The following is a 16,675-nucleotide window of genomic DNA, read 5'->3' on the forward strand; positions in this document are numbered from 1 at the left end:
GTTGGACTCGATGATCTTAAAGGTCTTTTCCAACCTAAACGATTCTGTCATTCTATGAGGGTGAGGGGTGGGTGAACGTGGATTGGGATGGATGGGTGTGTGTGCATGTGTGTGTGTGAGAGTGTGTGTGTGTGCACCAGGCTGCAGTGGGGTTCCCTCTGTGTGTGTGTGTTTGTGAGTGTCTCTCTGTGCACCCCATGCTGCGAGATGTTTCCTGGGTGTTTGCTCTGGGGTAGGGGTGCCAGGGTTGTACGGATATGAGACAGCTAAGCCCTGGCACAAAACTCCTGCAGCCATGGCACAGCCCGCCAAGCAGAGCCAGTGTGGGATCGATGCAGCCTTAACTGGGGTCTCGTGTCGCCTGTCACTCCCAGGCAGCACTGGCCACATCTCATCGAGTGCCAGGGCCCCGGGGAGCCGGGAGGGCACACGCGGGCCCGCGTCCCCGCTCGTTACACAGCTCAGGGGGTGATGTGTGTTGCCACGCTCCCTGGGGGGCTCAGGGACACAGCTGCTGTCACCTGAGTAACCAGCCCCGATCGATGCCCGCTTCCCGCGTCCCGCAGGGACTGTAATTGAGCAGGAGGGAGGAGACGGAGGATGCAGGGACGATCCAGCCTAGCAAGAGGAGCACTGGATCTGGCCTCAGTGCCAGGCTGGGGGCAGGCGGCCGTGGCGTCAGTGTGGCTCCAGGGATGGGGACGGGGTCGGAGCCCTCCTCTCAGCCTCAAGGAGCAGGAGGGCCAGATTCACCATGCACTGTGCTGGGCTGTGGGCAGACAGTGCTGTGGCTTCAGCCCTGCTCATGGGCTGGATGGAACCTTAAAGAGTGGATATCCTCCAACCCTAAAGCCCCTCCGAGGGCCCGAGTCCCAGGACTGCCTGAATTTCTTACCTTGGTGGGGCTGGGTTATCTGTGACCCATGGGGATTTGTGTATTTGTGGGCATTGCCCATCACACCAGGCACAAGCCACGGTAGACTCAGTACCCTCTAAACACAGAGTAGCACTCTGTGCACAGCCCCCAGCCCTTGCTGCAGCCCCCGGCCACTTTTAATAATGAAGCCATTTCTAATTGTCACCTTTGTGGAACAAAGCACAGCTCTTCCCCTCTGAAGATGCCTCTTCCATGGCCTAGCTATTGATCCTTGGGAAAAAAGGCAGAGCACATGGGGCCTCAGCCTGCTCCTCCTGCCCGAGTGCTCTGCACAGCTCCTCCAGGGAGATCTGGGGGGCCACAGGGGCTGCCCGAGTGCCCTGTACAGCTCCTCCAGGGAGATTTGGGGGGCCACAGGGGATGGTGGGGCCCTGGGTCACCCCACATCTCCCTCCTATAGCCTAACAGCCCCATACAACTCCCTGCAGGAATGCATCTAGAAGGCTGAAGATTTTTCGGGGCACAGTGGGTTTTGCTCTCGGGAAGGGGCATTGGGAGGGTCCCCAAAGCCATGCAGCCCACATTGCCAGCCACACTAATGAAGTACTCACTATTAGCAGAAGGTTTTGGCCTAAGAGCCTAGTCTGGGAGCCTGACCAGGGTGCAACGCCTGGCCCCATGCTCACAGCCCGAGAGGGACAGAGACTGCCCTCCAGCCTGGGGCAGCGCTGGCACTGCTGAGGCTACGTGGGCACGATGGGGCAGCGGCAGGCTGAGCCCTGGGGTGCAGGGAACATCGCAGGGTGCTTTGCAGACTCCTGAACTTCTCCCAGTTTGGGAAGTCTCTGGATTTTTCCCTGTGGTGGATGCTGCTACCGTGAATTCATCTTCTCTCCTTGAGGTATCCGTGTAGTTGCGAGTGCCAGTTTCAGGCAGCGGTGGGGCCGGGGCTGGCTGCTGCATTCATTAGCGTCTCACTTTTTAGTGGTCGATAGGAGAAAGGTGAACCCGGGCAGGCTGAGGCCTGGGGGAAAGCCCGCGGCAGCCTCAAGGATTTCAAAGACCCTGCATCCACACGTCCCATAGATCGCTATATCTATTTCTTTTAATACATCCCAGCGCCTCTTTCCTGGAGGACCACGCTGTAACGAAGCGGCCATCGACCGCCCGGGCGGCGGGAGGCCTGCGCGCCTCCCTCTGCAGTGCAAATCGCCATCGACCGCCTGCAGCCGCCCCTCCTTGCCTCTGAGAGGGGCTTCGGACCTCCCGCCCCCCCCCGGAGCCGCCTCCCCCGTTCCGGCCCTTCCCGCCTCCATCACCCCCTTCCCGGCCCGCTGAGCTCCGTCTCCATGGCAACGGCGGCCCCTAGCAACGCGCCGCCGTGGCAACGGGGAAAGGCGGGGCGGAAGCGGGGCGCGGCTCCTTCCGGCCGGCGGCAAGATGGCGGCGGGGGCGGTGGAGCTGCAGAGGCTGCAATGGCGGTTGGAGGAGCTGGAGCGGCGCATCGGCGTCGGAGACGGGGCCTGCGGGCCGCGCAAGGTGCCGGGGGGTTCCGCAGCGACCGGGGGACGGCTCTGCACCCCCGGGGGCCCGGCCCGGCCTCGCCTCCCCCCGGGGCCAGGCCCAGGCCCGGCGGGGTCTGAGGTACCTCGGCCCGGCGAGATCTGACAGGGCCGTTCCCTTCCTTTATGCAGGTGGCGGACGAGCTGGTGAAGGTGCAGGTGGCGCTGAACAATATCGCCGGCAAGAGGGAGAGGATCAAAATCCTGTTTAAGAAAAGTGAGCGGCCTCGGGGCGGGGGGGCGAGGGGAAGCTCGAAACCCCGGTGCGGCGTTTCGCTCGTCTAAACAAAAATCCCTTCCCCTCCCCGTGTGAGCCCCTTTGATTTTGGCCTCTTGTTTTACATATTTGTCAGAGAAATAAGTAACTGAGTGGGGTGTCCTTCTGCTCGCGATTCTCCCGCTCAGCTGTTGGGGGTGGGAAACGGGCTGCTGCAACCTGTTGTTTGCTTGATGTCTGCATTCACCAAGCCAAGCGGTGCAGTCGGCACGCCTGAGGGACGGGATGGCATCCAGAGGGACCTGGACAGGCTGGAGAGGGGGGCCTGTGTGAACCTCAGGAGGTTCAACAAGGCCAAGCGCAGGGTCCTGCACCTGGGTCGGGGCAACCCCTGGTATCAATACAGGTTGGGGGATGAAGGGATTGAGAGCAGCCCTGCTGAGAAGGATTTGGGGGTACTGGTGGATGAAAAACTGAGCATGAGCTGGCAATGTGCTCTCGCAGCCCAGAAAGCCAACCGTATCCTGGGCTGCACCAAAAGCAGCGTGGGCAGCGGGGCGAGGGAGGGGATCCTGCCCCTCTGCTGCGCTCTGGTGTGACCCCCCCTGGAGCACTGTGTCCAGCTCTGGGGTCCTCAGCGCAGGAAGGACATGGACCTCTTGGAGCAGGGCCAGAGGAGGGCCACAAAAATGATCAGAGGGACTGATCACCTCTCTGTGAGGGGAGGCTGAGAGACCTGGGGTTGTTCAGCCTGGAGAAGAGGCTGTGGGGAGACCTTATTGCAGCCTTTCAGTACTTAAAGGGGTCTTATAAGAAAGATGGGGACAGACTTTTTAGCAGGGCCAATAGCGATAGGACAAGGGGTAATGCTTTTAAACTAAAAGAGGGTAGATTTAGACTAGATATAAGGAAGAAATTTTTTACAATGAGGGTAGTGAAACACTGGAACAGGTTGCCCAGAGAGGTGGTAGATGCCCCATCCTTGGAGACATTCAAGGCCAGGCTGGACGGGGCTCTGAGCGACCTGATCCGGTTGTAGATGTCCCTGCCCATTGCAAGAGGGATGGACTGGATGGGCATTAAAGGTCCCTTCCATCCCAAAGCATTCAATGATCATTGCAGCAATTTGCTCTGCCTGTAATGCAGCCCTTGAGGGTTGTTGAGCTCCCGAAATGCATGAGCTCCTGAAACAATTCATGCACGCTTGGACCTTGTGGGCACACTAAAGCAGCTCTCTGCTGTGTGTGTTGTGGGAGCAGTAAGGATCACACGCAGCCCCTGGTGGATGGATCCAGGGAGCTGCCTCCGAACTGGGGGATATCAGAAACGGACACCGGAGTGGTGCTTTGTCCTGCAAAGCTGCCTCTTGGCCAAGTTTTGCTGTCTCATATCGCAGAAGGAGCAGGCTGCGTAGGCAGGGTCTTTGTGGTCCAAGGGTGCGGTGGCTGTTCAGTATAAAAATGTAAACCCTGTGTTTGTAGGTGATTTTAAGGACCAGGATGGAGGGCTGTTGGCTGGTTTTGTTTCAAGGGCAGGAAGAAGCAGATTTCACTCACCTTTAATATTGTTATCCAAATAAAAAGCAAGTGTTGCGGCTGTCCGTACCGAAGCAGTTATTTGGCTTGAGCCATTTGTCAGTTGTTGGTCACAGTGCTCCAAAGTCACATCTTTTCAAGCGCTATAGAAATTCATAACTCTGAAAAAAAAACACCCTAAGTGGGCAGTGTTTACAAAGTAACTTGATATATAGCTTAGGGGAAAATTGCACTTGTAAAGGCAACAATGTCTCTCCTAATTTTTGTTCCAAACCTATTTTTCACTCTAGTTGAAGATGTAATAAAATACCTCGACCCTCAGTACATTGATAGGATGGCTGTTCCAGACGCCATAAAGCTGCAGTTCATCTTGGCAGGTATGGTATGAAATGAGAGGAGATGGGGGTTTCTTAGCACTGCAAAAGTTGTCTTTTACCTAAGCTGGATTGGGATGGGTTTCTTTTCTTTAGTTGTAAAGATCTGGCAAGACACCCTCTTTGGAGCTATCAGAGAGATGGTTTGTACAAGGATGTCTGTCAGCCTTAGTGCTCCCTTGTGCACATCCGTGCTGCAGTTGTATCGGTTCTGATCTTTTTAGTATTGATCAGAGTAACCTTGAATTAATAAAAGGTTGAAAAGAAAAACTGGAGCTAGAACAGTTGTCCTCACCCCTAGGCTGTGACAAAATACTCTCTAGGCTGTGATAAAAATGGAAGACCTTTGGATGGATTTTAAACGCTTTCTACTCTTGTCCTCTTTTGTCCCAAGGAATTTGGTTCAGCCTTGTTTTGGTATAGTCTGTGAATGAAACTTGGTGGAGATTTTCCTGCCTTAAGTTAGCGTGAGCCAGAATCCAGGAGTGAGCAACACAAAAGTCTAAATAAAATCATAAACGAGCCCCTTTCTGTGCAGCTATATCAGCTGGAAAAGTTACCTCACCAGTATTTGTGAAAAGCCAAAGCAGTGTCTTGTATTTACTGATGTTGCTTTTTGTGCCTCCCAAATCAGAGGAGCAGGTTATTCCTTCCCGAGCAGCCCTTCTGGAGCAGGTGAAGAACCTCCAGCCCATCTTGGACAGTGCCAGTATCCAAGGTATGCTTGTTCTTCTGCAAGTTTGAGCTGCAAATGCCACCCCACAAACTGTTGCGTTTCCTGTTTTCTGTTGGTTTTTTTTCTTGAGCCTCAGAATTGAGGACAGCTAAGCACACAACCTGGTGTGAGTAAAGTAGGTACGAACGGAGTATGTCTGCTCCTCCCTCACGCTGCTCTAACATCCCACACAAGGTCAAGGAGGTGATAGAGTAGGTTGGGAAGCAGGTTAGAGACAGCAGCTTGGCAGAGAGGGCAGAGACCGGTGGCTGAGTGCTGTGTACGGTCACCAGGCTGTGGAGCCACTCCTGCCTACGAGCTCTTTTATGTCAGAACATCCCTGCTCTTGGCGTAGGTGGAGATGGCTTTTTAATTGCTTGCCCTAACGTTCATCCAAGTAGTTTTACTCTGATGTAGTTCTCACTGCAGGCATCCCCTAACTCATGCCATCTAGAAGCAGTGAGTGAATACACTCGCTATTTAATGTACAGGGTAGCTAGGGGTTTTGTATGTTATAAAAGGTGTGTTTGTGGTGTGTGGCGTTTGCATTCGGTGAGTGGAGTTCTGATGTGATGTGCTCGTGGAGAAGGAATGTTCTTTATTTTGGTGACTAATCCCACGTGACATAAAACAAACAAAATGGATTTCTCTTCTGTGCTTTCAGCGGTTCCTGACCATGCAGCTAAACTACAGCGACTCTCTCAAATCCACATACAGCAGCAGGTAGTGTGAGTAGTCTTGACTAGCAGGGAGGAGGAACTATTTGTTAGTGGCTGTACTGACAGCCCCGTATTTGCAATTGCTCGAATTGCTTATTTTTGGCAGGTTTATATTTGCATTTTGTCCAGGATATTCATGCTGCAGTTTTAAAGAAGTGTAAGCACTTGGGGAGGGGGTGGGGAGGTGGAAACTAGCCAGGATTTCTGACAGTTGAGTCTGAATTAGAAAAGCGCTTTGCCTGCCGTAAGGCTGTTTGGGCGACACATAATAAGTAGCGGTGGGTTTAACTAGCTGGCATTCCCGCTCTCACTGGGGCACTGAAGTAAAGCGTTGCATTCTTCCAGTATCCCAGTCTCTGGAAGGCTGATACTGTCACCTCGTCTCTTCAGCCTTTCCTTCCCGCTTTGAGTGCTCCTGCAGCTGGTGATGAGTAGCCTGGGCAGCACCTAATGCCCCCTTTCAGCATTTTGCTGTCAGTTTCTGTTCTGGAGCAAGCACGGCATGGATGCTGAGGAGAGGCAGGCAGTAGTGCAAGCCCAGGGGCTTCGGTGCTTCATGAGCTTGGGTGTTTGTAACCTTTCTCTTGACTGATGAAGCACAGCTGCAATGAGCGGCCACAGCCAGGGTCTGAGCTCTAATGTCAGTGCTGGCCTTGGATGAGTTTCCCCCTGTGCTGTCAGGGACTGGGACCGATGTCCTTCAGCTGATGTATTGCTGACTTTCTGCGGCTCCCCTCTTCGCAGGACCAGCGTCAAAATCTCGCTGACGGTGTCAAGATGCTCCTCGAAGACTACAACAAAATAGTATCCTTTGAGCCTTGGGCCTGACACAGCTGAACTGCCCGCCTGTCTCCTGGGCTGCCTCGCCCCACCAGATGTTGTTGGAAGCAGGCAACCCCCAGCCCTGGGTTTAATGACCAGTGCCCTTTCTGTCATGGTGACGTCTGTGTCCCTGTCACACTCCTCTCAGGGGCAGAGCCGAGGGCCAGAACTACCCGTCTCTCTGAGATGGGAAGGGCAGGGTGCCACCTGCGAGCCAGAGCGTCCATGCCAGATCCACTCAGGGCGCGGCTTGGCACGAAGGAGCAGCACAGCCTGCGTGCTGGTGCAGGGCTTGCGCTGGCCGGCAAGATGTTGGCATCTCTATCAGGTGGCTTCTGGTCCCTGTGACCTGCCTGAGCCAAACAACGGCTAATCCTGGCCACGTAGGATCCCAGTGTTGAGACAGATCCTAAAACCACAGCAGGTAGGGAAGCTCTGCTCTTTTCTGTAGAAAGCCCCTTGAAATGCAGTGCTGTGCAGTGTTCAGAAGTGCCTCCTGGACTCCCATCGGTGTTTGGTGCTGTGCAGTGGCTCAGCGCCTAGATGGTTTGAGTCCACACAGGCTTTCTACAGCCTGCTGCCCCAGGCCTCTTCCTCTCCTGAGGAATGGGGATGGTGACGGTGCTGTGGGGCTGTCGGGGCGCTCTGACCTTGCTTTCTTCCCTGGAGTTTCTGCATCTCTTTCCTTAACAGTCACGTCCAGACCCTGCTTCTCTCCAAGCAGTTTGTCCAGTGGAATGAAATACTGGCACGGCTGGAAGCGGCCAAGGAAGCGAAACCTGTGGTCGAGTGATGGCAGAGCTGGGAGCATGGGGAACCCCGGGGACCCTGCTGGCTGTGGATCGCTGAGGAGAGGCCACGGCACAGCTTGGACTTGTCACCTCGGCATCTTCCCACTCGGTGTGAGCATGCTGCGAGCAATGTCACAGGCTCTCGGGGGGGCACCTGGGCTCCGCGGCTGCATTGTGTCGGCCCCGAATTGAAGCCACACTACTCCACTGTTTGCAAATCTTGCACTTCCCTGAAATACGCTGTCGTTTGTAACATATTTAAAAATCCCTTTCTGCTCGTACTGTGGACCGTAGTAAAGTCCTGAAACGCTAACTGGGTTGTCTCTTCCTCCTCTGGACGGAGCCGTGGCACAGACTGTCCCTCCCCGAGTGGCTTCCCCCGGGGGCAGTGAAGGCCTCCTGGCAGCCTGCAGATTGCCGGTGGCTTCAGCCTGGGGCCAAGGGCAGGTAAATCCCCTCGGGTCCCGCGGCCTTCCGCAGGCTGCCGCGCACGTTCTTCCTGCTGTTTCTTCCCATTCACGTGAGCTGTCTGCTCCCAGGGGAATGTGGTGTGGTGGGGCTTTTCCCCCCGGCCATTCTCCCATCCCTGTGCTGAGAGGGGGCAGCGGCTCTTGCCTTCATCCCTCCTCTGCTCGCCCAAGCGGCTCCTGCAAGCCAGGGCGGGTGGCCGGCCCGTTCCCCGCCAGAGAGGGGCGTGGGCTGCGCCTTGCCTGGTCTGGCCACGGCCTGGAGCTTCTCCTGGCACAAAGGCGTTCCTGAGTTTGAGGTCATGCTTTTGGGAGGATCCCAAGCCCCCCTGCTTGGCGAGACGCCGACCAGCCGGCCCTGTCTGACCCGGGGCCCCGCAGGAGCGGGGCAGGATCCCAGCAGGGAAGCCCGGAGGAGCTTGGCCGTCCCCGTCAGCGACCTCACCCCGGGCGCGCAAGCCTGCAGAAAGCCCCGCGGCTCCCTGCGGGTGCCTGGGGAAAGCTCCGCCGGCCGTGACGTCATAGCCGTGACGTCGTAGCCGCGGGGGGCCCCGCCCCGCTCCTTCCGCCCGCCCCGCGCCTGCGCGGCCGCGGCGCCGGCCGCCATCTTGTGCGGAGGGGCCCGAGCGGCGGCCGCAGGTGAGAGCGGCTCCCGCGCCCCCGCCCCGCCGCAGCCAGGCCCGGCCTCCCGCAGGCAGGTAGGGCGCGGCCCGGCCCCCCCTCCTCCCCCGGCGGCCGGCGCTTGGCCTCCCCCCGCCCCCGGCCGTGCGTTCCCCGCCGCAGCGGCCGGGCCTCGCCCGGGGCCCTGTGGCACCGGCCCCGCCATCCCCACAGCGGTGCCTTGGCCGAGCCCCCGCGCCCGCCCCGGCGGTGGCGTGGCCTTCCTCACCCGCGCAGCACAGCTCCGCCTTCCCTGCCGGCCCCTGGCAGCCCGCCTGCCGCTGTCCCCGGCCCTGCTCTGCGCGATGGCGGCCTGCGGGGGCTGAGGGCTTCGCGGAGGGTGCGGAGAGGGGGCGCCGGCCTGCCCCGTCTCCGCAGGGGATGGGCTACCGGGTGAAACGCGGCTCAGGAGCCTGCAGAGCACACCGCCTCAGCGCTGCGTGCTTGCGCTCCGTGGGCTTTCTGTGGTGGGGCGGGGGTCCCCTGCAGGCATTAGGCAGGCCTCGGTCATAGAGGGGCCCTGCCTTGGCGGAGGGGGGAGCTATGAGACCGGACCTTTCTGTCTTTTGCTTTCCCTCGGAGAACCCTTTTTTTTGTTCGCCATGTGCCTTTCTTGCTGGCCACGTGTCTCCTTCCTGCAGCCCCTGGCTCACTCTCTCCCCTGCGACCTGCGCTGCTTTATCACGTCTCCAGTCCCTGGCCTGTCACCGAGGCTGGCCAGTCCTGGGGCTCAGAGCCCCACAGGCACGTTTCTCTAACGTACCTGAGCTGCTGCAGCTGAGCTGTGCCTGGCTTCGCGTTCTGGTGCGGCTCATGGGGTGCAGCAGTGGCCGGTATCCCCCCGGCTTCTGTTCCCAGTAACCTCAGCTCACCCATGTGTTCTCATTTTTTCCCTGAGAATCAGCCTGCATTTTTTACTTCATCCTGCTCAGGCCCACACCACCAACCCTGTCCCTTTCGCCGCCTGCCTGTTGGTTCATGTTCATGCCGTAGGTCCGTGCCGAGGAAGACCGGGGTACGAGCAACTCCTCAGCACGAGTAGTGCATTCTTGATGCTCTTTTGGATACACCTTTTCAGGATCCCCAACTCTTCGCAGCTCAGAGTGCCTTTTAGAGGAAAGGTTGTAGCTGATTGGGGTGAGAGTTTCTTTGCGCAACAATTGCAGTGGGAGTTTGTATTAATGGATCCGTTTTCCTTTTCATCAGGGTGGAATGGAGAACTATAAGAAGACCAAAATTGTGGAGAAACCTTGTCCTCTTCCTTTCACCAACCTGCCCCCTGATATTATTGAAATGAAAGTGAAGGACGGGAGCAAAATCAGAAATCTGATGGGCTATGCCATCGGCAAGATGGAGCTGGACTCGGTGAGGCAGATTCTTTTCACTGGCTCGGGCAAGGCCGTCAGCAAGACCATTACCTGTGTGGAAATCATGAAACGAAGGCTCAAAGAGCTGCACCAGATCACCAAAGTGCTCTTCAAACAGATCGAAGAGATCTGGGAACCCATCGTGCCCGAGGCAGGCCTCGATGCCTTGACAGTGAAGAGAAACATTCCTGCCATATGTGTCCTGCTCAGCAAAGACGCCCTCGATCCTCAGGAGCCGGGATACCAGGCTCCGGGCTCTTTTGACGCCTTCTGGATCGAGACGCTTAAAGCGGAGTCTCAGGGCCAGATGAAGAGGAAGCAGGGTGGAGGCCGGGGCGCCGGCAGCACGGGCAAGCACCCTCGGTCCGCTGGAGGAGGGCCTGGGGAATCCTGCGCCAAGTCCTGAGATGACAATGCCACGTTTTGGGTGTAGTTTGGGGGAGTTATGGAAACGAGCCAGCTGCTGTAGCTGGAAAGCTGCTGCTGAACACGGGGGCTTGCAGAGTTGTTAGGGGAGGGCAGGAGAAGTTAACTGTTTCAAAAAGGATGTGATTGTAGCTGCCTCAAACTGTGTTTTGACAAGTTCCCTTGTCAAAGGCTGCCAGGCTGTACTCCTTAGCGTGCGGTTCAGGGAAGACTGGAGTCGTCGCTGCTTGAGCAAGGACCGTTGGCATCTTGTCAGCGAGCCCCAGCGAGCGGCTGCTGGCTGATCGGGGTTTCAGCTGCTCGGGGCGGTGCGGCAGGTGTGCGGCCCGGGCACCTGCTCCTGTGGCAGCTGGAGGTGGCTCTCGCTGTGGTACTCGGGGGAGGCGGGACCCGACGTGGTTTCCCCTGGCCTCCGCCTGCCTCGCCGGAGCTCACGTGAGCCACAAGCAGGGCACGGGGCTGGGTCAGCTGCTGCTTCTGTGCCTGAAAGTCCATCTGCGGAGCCCGTCGGGTGGTTTGAATGTGGGACTGCAGGGATACAACTCCATCTGCGACTGTGTGCGCGTCGCAGCCTTTCTGTCCTCCTCTCCCCTCGGTGGAGCTGACGGTTGCGCCTCTCTGCCAGAGCGGCAGGAGTCGACTCGTGTCATAACCAGCCTGAAATCCTGTAGCTGCGCGAGTGCCCTGGGGTGGTGGTAACGGTAAGCTCCAAAGGACCCTGTTCTTTCCCCTTTCTGCTCCTTTATAATGCACGGAGATGGATTTAAAATAAAGTTTCCTCTTCACGTAACATGAGATTTGTCATGTCTTCCTCATCCCACTGGAGGTCACCCTGCAAGCGTTGCTGGTGGGGCTGCGGCTGCCGGCTCAGACTGCCGTCTCCTCGAGGAAGAGGGGACCTGCTCTGAGTTTTTCCCTCTTGCGACTGTCAGTGCACCCTGATGCAAGGTGGGGAGGTTTCCTTCCTGCCTTCACCGTTTGCCTTTAATACCCAAGAAAGGTCAAGGTTGCTTTTTTTTTTCTGGGAAGCTTTTTGGTAGTCTTTGTTTTTCTTTTAAACCCGCTAGAACCGCAGTCTCACATAGAGTTGGCCCAAACTCTGCCGAGCGAGGCAAAGGACGGAGCATCTTTTCTCGCGCGATCGTTTCCCTTCTGGGGCGGCTGGGGTGAGTAACGCTGGGCGGGAAGAAAGCGCTGTTGCTTGTGGCAGACTGAACAGCTCCTGCCCACACGCTGCCTGTGGCGGCGAGCTCCAGCTGGACCTGACGCTCTGCTCTGTCAACAAGAAACGATACCAGCGTTTGGAGAAGGGATTTTACCTAAATTGGGGAGCAGGAGGGAGGCGGCGCGTTACCCATGCGACCCGGCGCCTTCGCAGACAAAGACTTCTCCCGCTTGCACAGCGCTCGGGCGCTTGCCTTGCATTGCCGTCGGCTTTCTCACCGTCGCAAGCTGCGACAGCGCCAGGTTCCCAATCCTCGTCCTCCTCCCCTTCCTTCTCCCCCTGCCCGGCTGTTATCCCCGGAGCTAACGAGGTGCTCAGGGAAATGCCCAGGCCTCTGCCGGGCCGGCGCGGGAGAAACCTGGGGATGGGGCAGAGTTAAGCTGATTTATCTTTGTGCTGTTCCCAGCTGCTGCTCCCCCCTTGCATCTGAGGAGGAGACTGCTTGTCTTGACTAATTAGCAGATTAGCAATAAATGCCAAGGAAAGATGCTCAGGTCTCTGATCAGACGGCTCCTGACATTGCAACAAGCGATGTGTTTGTTTGCTCTTAAAAAAACCGTCTTAGCGGAGAGCCGGATCCTCACACAGCCTGTGTAATCCTCCCGGCGGTGCGTTTAATGCCTTCGCATCAAAGCTGCAAAATGATTTTTGTTTTGCTTTGCCGTTTCGAAGTTACCCTCGGCTGACTGCGGCGGCTCTCCCTTCTGGGTGCTGCGGCACTCAGCAGCACCGGAGCCTTCCTCCCCCGGGCCGGTGAGGGAGCAGCCGGTCTGGCCAGCCAGGAGAGGTCCCCAGCTCTCTGGTGGCTCTGCTCTCCACCTGTTCTTCATCCAGCCGCCTCCTTCCCCTGCCGCGACACCGTGCGGGGCTGCCCGGCTGGACAGGCCCCCCGCACCCCGACAGGCCGCAGCGGATCCCCCTCGTCGCTGCCGTGTGTCTGTGCCAGCGGGCAGACACCGGCCGCGTGGCTTTTGGAGGTGCTGGGACCCGACGCCTGGGGGTCCCCAGGAACCCCCCCAGCCCCGTCTGTGCCCCGCAGCCACCTCCCCTGGGTGCCAGGTCTGTGTCCTACACGGGAGCATCCCCGTTTCGGGGTGACGCCCCGCACCGGTGCGGCTCTGGCTCCGCTCCCAGTGTGGAGGCTGGTGGTTACGGCTCAGCGGGGCTGCGGCGTGCCTGAGCCTGGGGACGGGCTGCCCCGTGCCTCAGTTTCCCTGCCGCATGGGGCAGGGAGAAGCCGGCCGTGCCTATGAGGCCACCGCTGCCCGGATTCCCGGGGCGCTGAATGTCCCTAAATGACCTGTCCCCCCTCTCCAGGGGCTGTGGTGGCCCCGTGTCCTGGCGGGGACCCCGGCCCGGGCCCAGCTGCTCCATCCTCAGCCTCCTCATGTCCCTGTGTGCGCAGGGCCAGCGCGCGCGTGTGTGTGCATGCATACGTGTGTGCAAATGTGTGTCGTGCACACGTGTGCGCAAGGCAGGCAGAAGCGGGTGGTTAAGGGCAGGACAAGGCAGCGGCAGGGAGAGCCGAGCAGCGGCCCCCGGGCAGGGCAGAGCTGGGCAGGAGCCGGCTGGGCTGGGCAGGCAGGGGCAGTAGACGCGGTACGGGCAGCGTGGGGAAGGCAGCACGGGCAGGACAGGCAGCGCGGGAGGGCAAGCGCAGCAGCACGGGCAGGACAGGAAGGGTAGTGCAGGGGGGTACAGCGGGACGGCGGGGCAGAACACCAGCACGGGCAGGGCGGGCAGGGGAGCACGGGCGGCACGGGCAGGGCAGTACGGGCAGCAGGGGCAGTACGGGCAGCACGGGCAGGGCGGCAGGGGCAGGATCCGGGCCCGGCCGGGCCAGCGGTGCGCGCGCTGCCCATCGGCTCTCCTCGCCGCTCACGTGGGCGCCGGCCGAGGGGGCGGGTCCCGAGCCGAGCTCTCGCCCAATGGCGCACGAGCGGTGGAGGGGCGGTGACCAATGGCGGGGTGGGGGAGTGGGCGGGGCGCCAGCAGGGCCCGCCCCCTCCCCCGGTGCCGGCGGGAGGGAGCGGGCAGCGCGCGGGGCTGCGGCACCCACCGCGCCCGGGGTCCGCACCCGCCCCGGGCACCGCCGCCCCCAGCGGGGCCCCGCTCCGCACCGGCGCCGCGCACCGGGACCCCGCGCCGGCGGGGACCCCCGCCCCGCCCCGCCCCGCTCCGCACCGGGCTCCGGCCCCCGGCCCCGGCCCCGGTCAGCGCCGCCCGCCCGCCCGCCCGCCGGCGGGGTCCCGGCGGTGCCCGGGGCGGAGCGGAGGAGGAGGTGCGTAACGCCGGGGACCCGCGGCGGGAGGGAGGATCCGGCGGGACCTGTTGCTGCCCGGTGCCCCGCTGCCGGCCCGGGGCTTCGCGGGTGTCCCGGCGGGGCGGGGGATTAGGGGCACCGGGGACCCCCGAAATCGGGGCTCTGCCCGACCCGGCTCAAAAGCACAAGAGGGGGCTGCCCCGGCCCCCCGCCTGCTGCCCACCCAGCCGCTCGCCCCATTTTGGGGTGCGGGACCTCGGGGTCCGGGCGGCAGGAGAAGGAGGTGGAGGGTGGGGAGGGGACGAGAGCTGGGCCCGGAGTCACCGGGGGATGCCCCGGGGAGGGGGGTTTGGGCCGGGATGAGGCGACGGGGGACACCTCCAGCTTGGTGGCCCTTGCAGGGGACAGGGGGGGCACAGCTGGGCTGCGGGGCGCTGGAAGGGTCCCCCCGAACAGCAGCTGACCTGGGAGCTGCTGCAGCCTCCGAACCCCAGCACAGCCCCTCGGGCCATGAGGGGCTCGGGCAGGCTGTCCCATCCTGCCGGCGGTGACGGTGACTTTCTCCCTTCCAGGTGCAGGAGGGAGGAGAGGGGTCCCCGTGTCCCCAGCACGCTGCTCGAGGAGGGGAAGCCGAGGAAAAGCTCCCATCGATCCTTCCCAGCGGCGCGGTGAAGCCCAGGACAGAGCTGCGAGCGGCCAAACTGTGACAGGGCGACGCCGTCCCGGTGCCCGCCTGGCCCCAGCCCCGTCCCACCGCCAGCACCGCCGCTGTCCCCGTTGTCCCCTGCCAATGCCGGTGGGTGGAGGCTGCGTGCTCGATTGCTGTGCTGGCATCCCAAGCGTGGGGCCGAGCTGCGGGCCCTGCGTTTTCCCGCAGGACAGTGGCGATGGGGGCTGCTCTCTCCACCGGAGCGGTCGTGGCAATTTCTTTTAACTGTGTCATCGCGTTGCTCATCCTCATCCTCTTCCTCATCCTCTGCAAAGCCTGCAGGACCCCCTCGTGCCCCAAGAAGAGCCCGGCTTCTGACATGGATGAGGCAAGGAATGAAGAGAAGTACCTGCTGCAGCCCTGAGCTGCTTGGGGACTTGGGTACCCGGCTGTGCCGAAGGAGTCATGCCAGTGTGGATGCCTGCACTGGGACTGGGGCGGTGGATGGGGCAGGATGAGAGCAGAGGGGATGCTGAGCTGCTTGCAGGGGCTGTGACACAGGGCACAGCCCTTCGCCTGCCTGGCTTTGGTGTGTGAAGTCCCTGCGGATGCCCACAGTGACCGTGGGGATGGAGAGACAGCAGCTGGGGACGTGCTACGGGGACAATCCTGCATGTCCCAGTGGCCAGCGAGCGCAGCAGGAGCCTTGCCCTCGAGCGCACCCCGTGTTCAGGGACAGCCCGTGGGCTCCTCCCTGGCGCTCGTGGCCCGGGCCAGGGGCCACCGCTTTGCAGACCTGAGCGGGGCCAGTCAGGGGCTTGGAGAGGGGAGGCAGCGGGGCTGGCATGGGCGCCTGTCCCTGAGCGGGCCCCGCCGGCAGAGCGGGGTGTTACTGGTCTGGGTGTCTTTGGGGGTGGCCCTGGGGTGCCATGTGCCCCCAGCCTCAGGAGGGCATTTGGCACCCGTCTGCCCCAGCATCCAGTTTAATGAGCCACGAGAGGGTCTGCATGGTGTATCCCTTTGTCCCTGGTCTGTCTGTTGGTCCTCTCCAGCATTAGCACCAACACTGCCATGCAAATGGTCCTCCTCACAGGATGCGTCTGCCTGCCTGCCTGCCCTCCTGCCTGCTCCCAGCTGAGGCCAGCCGGCAGGGTTTGACCGCCTGCAGGCAGCAGACGTGCCCTTGTGTGCATCCCCATCCCCACCGAGAGCAGCCTGGGATGGCTTTTTGCTGGGGAGGTGGGAGACATGGGGAGAGACAAGGGTGCCCGGCCAAACAGTGCTGAAGGCTCTTCCAGCCCTGTTGCTCGCTGGGGACCACAGTGGATCTGCGGGGAGGGATGCTGGAGGTCTGGCTTGTCCCCAAGCCTGGCAGCTGCCTTCCCCCACCCTGCCTGCAGGTGCTGTGGGTTTTGGGGGGCTCTGCCCTGCCTGTCCTAGAGCCGAGCAATAGCCAAGGTCCCTGCTGGCACAGCTGCTGCAATGAGGGGACAGAGGGGTGGGCTGTGCTGGGGGGGACACCGGCTGGGGTCCCCGTGGAGGCTTGGCAGAGCCTGTGGTTCCTCCCCATGTCGGGTGTAGCTAACGCATCCCTTTGCAGTGGTGTTTTTACTAGACTAATAAACCAATCGTAGGACCCAGGTGGTGTCTCTGAGCTCTGCCCAGCGCCTGGAAAGTTTGGGGGGAGACAGTGTGTCCTGCCCATCCCTCAGGGCTGAGGAGTGGCTGCCCCGGCGCCGGTGGCCAACGTCCCTGCAGGACTGCAGGTGGTTTGCTGGGTGATGGCAACAAGGAAGGACTCATGCCTGCATCCATCTGTGGCTTTTAAATGCTGGGTGAGAAACCTGGCTGGGTATTTAATGCCTGCAGCATGTCTACCCGGGCCAGGGGCATTTGGCTGTCAGCAGGGAGCACCCCCCAGCCCCAGTGCCAGAGGCACCAGAGAGTTTCTAAGCTGTGGCCTTAAATTACAGGGGTGCTTGCAGGGGACACAGGCCAGCTGAGCA

General features: G+C 60.5%; 3 protein-coding genes across 7 annotated transcripts; all 3 read left to right on the top strand.

Moving 5' to 3' along the window:
• The first annotated feature begins 2,273 nt into the window (after positions 1-2,273).
• Positions 2,274-7,925, top strand: DCTN3 (dynactin subunit 3). The gene is made up of 7 exons (XM_087777676.1): positions 2,274-2,416; positions 2,572-2,656; positions 4,482-4,568; positions 5,200-5,283; positions 5,945-6,003; positions 6,744-6,803; positions 7,525-7,925. The coding sequence occupies exons 1-7, from the start codon at positions 2,318-2,320 to the stop codon at positions 7,612-7,614; spliced, it is 564 nt and encodes a 187-aa protein (XP_087633802.1). The 5' UTR covers positions 2,274-2,317; the 3' UTR covers positions 7,615-7,925.
• A 12-nt stretch (positions 7,926-7,937) lies between these two features.
• Positions 7,938-11,327, top strand: RPP25L (ribonuclease P/MRP subunit p25 like). 5 transcript variants are annotated; one of them, XM_087777670.1, is made up of 3 exons: positions 8,662-8,777; positions 9,733-9,860; positions 9,946-11,327. In XM_087777670.1, the coding sequence occupies exons 2-3, from the start codon at positions 9,792-9,794 to the stop codon at positions 10,510-10,512; spliced, it is 636 nt and encodes a 211-aa protein (XP_087633796.1). In that variant the 5' UTR covers positions 8,662-8,777; positions 9,733-9,791; the 3' UTR covers positions 10,513-11,327. The 5 variants fall into 5 exon arrangements, with proteins under 5 accessions (XP_087633801.1, XP_087633799.1, XP_087633797.1 ...); XM_087777675.1 differs by lacking the exons at positions 8,662-8,777; positions 9,733-9,860 and adding an exon at positions 7,938-8,059; XM_087777673.1 differs by lacking the exon at positions 9,733-9,860 and having other exon boundaries at positions 8,623-8,718.
• Positions 11,328-13,963: 2,636 nt separating this feature from the next.
• On the top strand, positions 13,964-16,309 carry ENHO (energy homeostasis associated). The gene is made up of 2 exons (XM_087777638.1): positions 13,964-14,038; positions 14,593-16,309. Exon 2 carries the CDS (start codon positions 14,908-14,910, stop codon positions 15,091-15,093), a length of 186 nt encoding a protein of 61 aa, XP_087633764.1. The 5' UTR covers positions 13,964-14,038; positions 14,593-14,907; the 3' UTR covers positions 15,094-16,309.
• The last annotated feature ends 366 nt before the right edge of the window (positions 16,310-16,675 follow it).

The sequence above is a fragment of the Nipponia nippon genome, unplaced genomic scaffold (genome assembly GCF_047370975.1).
Source record: "Nipponia nippon isolate SJK-2023a ecotype South Korea unplaced genomic scaffold, ASM4737097v1 scaffold_40, whole genome shotgun sequence".
In the NCBI taxonomy this organism is placed as follows: Eukaryota; Metazoa; Chordata; class Aves; order Pelecaniformes; family Threskiornithidae; genus Nipponia; species Nipponia nippon.